General features: G+C 61.0%; 1 protein-coding gene across 5 annotated transcripts in view; it reads left to right on the forward strand.

Annotated features, from left to right (window-relative positions):
• Nucleotides 1–3,361, forward strand: part of CELF5 (CUGBP Elav-like family member 5) — a 75,565-nt gene that overhangs the window by 69,463 nt on the left and 2,741 nt on the right. For 3 of the 5 annotated variants that reach the window (XM_006171784.2, XM_006171785.2, XM_006171783.3), the window contains exons 10-11: nt 1,150–1,293; nt 3,100–3,262. In XM_006171784.2, coding sequence (XP_006171846.1) covers nt 1,150–1,293; nt 3,100–3,227 — 272 coding nt within the window. In that variant the 3' untranslated portion in view covers nt 3,228–3,262. Of the gene's footprint in view, nt 1–1,149; nt 1,294–3,099; nt 3,263–3,361 lie in introns of those variants that run through there. The other 2 variants (XM_006171786.2, XM_014585556.1) reach the window with 1 other exon arrangement.

The raw sequence follows: 3,361 nt of genomic DNA on the forward strand, positions 1-3,361 counted from the left end.
GGTTGCCACAGAGGCGCCCGTGGTTCAAGTCCTGGACCTGGTGGCTTGAAAACCATAACAAATAAATGTCTTTTAAAATAAAAAAGCTATTTATTATTATTATTTTTAAATTTGTCCAGAGAAAGAGAACGTGAAAAAGCAAGCCCCCAAGTCCTAGACTCAAACCATGCCTGCCATGTGGGAGTCCAGCACCCTTAACCACCATAACACCTGTCCCCTGTCAGCCCCTTTATTTGTAGGGTTTTGGGTTTTTTTTGAGAGAGAAATTTTTGCTATAGGGCACATGCGCTCACCAGAAAGACAGAGAGAGACAGAGAGACAGAAAGCGAGAAATCACCCCCCAGGGGATGGCCATGCCGCAATCCCTTCTCCTCCATTCTCCTCTCGGGATCTTGGGCACGCACGCACACGCGCCTGGCTTGAGTTTAAGCCACCGGGTTCGGGACTCAAACTGCGGTCGACTACGTGGGAGTCCAGCGACATAGCCCACTGCTGGTCCCCTGATCACCAGAATTTTTAAAGTGACAGTTTTAAAATTTTATCTTTTAAATGTTATATATTATTATTATTTTTAATTTGCTATAGGGCACGTGCGCTCACCAGAGAGAGCCACAGAGAGAGAAAGTCAGGAAGCAAGCCACCACGCCTGGGACTCGAACCTTGTTCGGGACCATGTGGGAGTCCAGCGCCCTTCCCACCACGCCACCTGGAGCCCCTAAAATGACAGCTGTGCTTTAGAAGTGCAGTTATTGCAGACGTACTGCCAGCTCTCCCAGTTCCTCAGACCCAGTTCTGGGCTTCCTAAACGGTCTGCACACGGACATTCACGATGATTTGCCCAGGGTTCGGCTTGCTGACGGTGTTGCAACCTTCAGGGGCTGGTCTGAGGACCTGTCTGGGTGGCGGTGGGGGTGGGGGTCTCCCGAGTTTCCGCTGTTATCTGAGCCTTGAAAATGATCACGGTGGGTTTGGGGTTTGGAGTATCCGAGCTGGGACTGCCTGACCTCATGCCCCGCCCCCGGGCCCCGCCATGCCCCGGCCACGCCCCTGCTTCCTGGCGACGAGGGATGCGGGCTCCGGACTGCGCCCCTGCCCCGGGGTCGCCTCCTCTCCTTGGGGGCTTTATGTCTTTCTCTCCCCCACCTGCAGGTCCCGAAGGCTGTAACCTGTTTATCTACCACCTCCCCCAGGAGTTTGGAGACACGGAGCTGACGCAGATGTTCCTGCCTTTCGGGAATATCATCTCCGCCAAGGTGTTTATGGACCGAGCCACCAACCAGAGCAAGTGTTTCGGTGAGTGGCCCGGCCTCACCGCGCCCCGTCCTGCACCCCACTCCGTCACGGGGGGGGGGGGGTGCCCAGAGAGTCACACACCTGCTGCGTGCGCGGTCGTGCTGGGGCTGGGCACTCTAGCTGGGCCAGGAGCTCCGCCAGGTTCTGCCGTCCCGGCCACGGGATGCCCCCGTCCCCGCCTGCGCGGTGCGGCCACTGCCCCTTGCCTCTGGAGCACTGCCTTTCAGATCTGTAGTTAAAGTGCAGGGGCTTCAGGTAGGTGAGCCTGCGTGGTCCAGGCCTGTGGACTGGAAAGCCAGGGAAAACGCGCTGTCAGGCAGGCAGGCGGGAGCGCTGTGGAGGGGGCCAGCAGGTAGCGGCGAAGGTGCTGGACTCCCACGTGGTAGGCCGCAGTTCAAGTCCTGGACCCGGAGGCTGGAAACTCATGTCGGGCGCGTGTGCGTGCGTGCCCAAGATCCCGAGAGGAGGATGGAGGAGAAGGGGTTGCAGCATGGCCACCACCGGGGGCTGGGGGGGCTGGGGGGTGTGATTTTTCACTCTGCCTCTCCTGTGAGTGCACGTGCCCTATAGCAAAAATTTCTCAAAAAAAAGAGGGAAGAAAGGAACAGAATGCCCACGCAGTGTCCTTGAGGTCACTGTGTGTGAGGAGGGACAGAGGAGGGTGCAGGCCCCTCTGTACCCTGACTGGGGAAGGAGGGAATCCGGGAGGGGAGGCCGCCGGACCCACTTCAATAGCGCGATCCTCGGTTTCCTCATCTGGGTGATGGGGGTAGACAGATACCAGGATAAAGGTCACCCCTGCCCCTAGCTCTAGCCTGCCTGGGGCGCCCCTGGACCTGGGGGGGGGGCAGAACTACTCACCTCCCTCCCAGTCCCCTGCCCGCCTCCCACAGGGCTCCCTGCCAGAGCCCCAGGCCCTGGCAGGTCCCCACCACCCACAGCCTCTGCATGGTTCTCCCAGGAGACAGGCCGGGTGCCCTGCAGGAGCAGGCGGATGGAAGCTTAAGGGATGCTTTTCCGGAAGGGCACTTTTTTTCTGGGGGGGGGGAGCGGTTTTTGCTATAGGGTGTGCGCTTGCCAGAAAGACAGACAGAGAGACAGAAAGCGAGAAATCACCCTCCAGGGGGGATGGCCACGCCGCAATCCCTTCTCCTCCATTCTCCTCTCGGGATCTTGGGCACACACGCACACGCGCCCGGCGTGAGTTTAAGCCACCGGGTCCAGGACGCGAACCACAGTCAACTGCATGGAGTCCAGCAATGTAGCCATGTCGCCAGCTGCCGGTCCCGCACTTGGGTGCTTCTTATGGCTTCGGGAAATAGCCTGGAGCAGAGATTGACAGACAGAGAAAGAGAGACAGCAGGGAGAAGTTAGAGAGCGAGCGATAGAGGAAGAGACCCAAAGCCGGAAGTAACAGCCAGCCAGAAATAAGTGGGACACCCACACGGACGGCCGGGTGGGAGCCGAAGGACTGAGGCCTCTGGGTGCGGATTTTCAACACCCAGGCCTGGGAGAGGCAGAGGCAGGGCTTCAGGGGAGGGAGGGAGAACGTGGCCTCCAGAGCCCCCCAGACTGCACCCTGGCCCCTGCTGGATGGCAGGTCTCAGCAGAGTGGACCCGGAGAAGGGTGAGTGCCCTGTCTCCAGGGGGGTGCAAGCCCAGAGGCCTCTGAACAGAGCCAGGGCCGCTGCCTGCTCTGGCAAGCCCGCCCGCCCCCCAGGACCCCGCGGACCGGGAAGCCCGGGCCACAGCTCCACGGCACAGAGGACCCGGTGCCCACCATGGCCGTCCGCCCGGTCTCCGCAGGCTTCGTGAGCTTTGACAACCCGGCCAGCGCACGGGCGGCCATCCAGGCCATGAACGGCTTCCAGGTGGGCGCCAAGAGGCTGAAAGTGCAGCTGAAGCGGCCCAAGGACCCGGGGCACCCCTACTGACGGCGCCCACAGCGGCCGGGGCTGTGGCTGGCCAGGTGAGCCGCCGGGCCCTCCGGGGAAGGGGCGGTGCTGCCCGGGCCCTGCTGGGTTGGCAGGGACAGCTGGGTGTGGCGGGCAGGGCGGGCCAGAGGAGG

This window comes from Tupaia chinensis, unplaced genomic scaffold, assembly GCF_000334495.1.
Source record: "Tupaia chinensis unplaced genomic scaffold, TupChi_1.0 Scaffold149964_2, whole genome shotgun sequence".
NCBI lineage: Eukaryota > Metazoa > Chordata > Mammalia > Scandentia > Tupaiidae > Tupaia > Tupaia belangeri.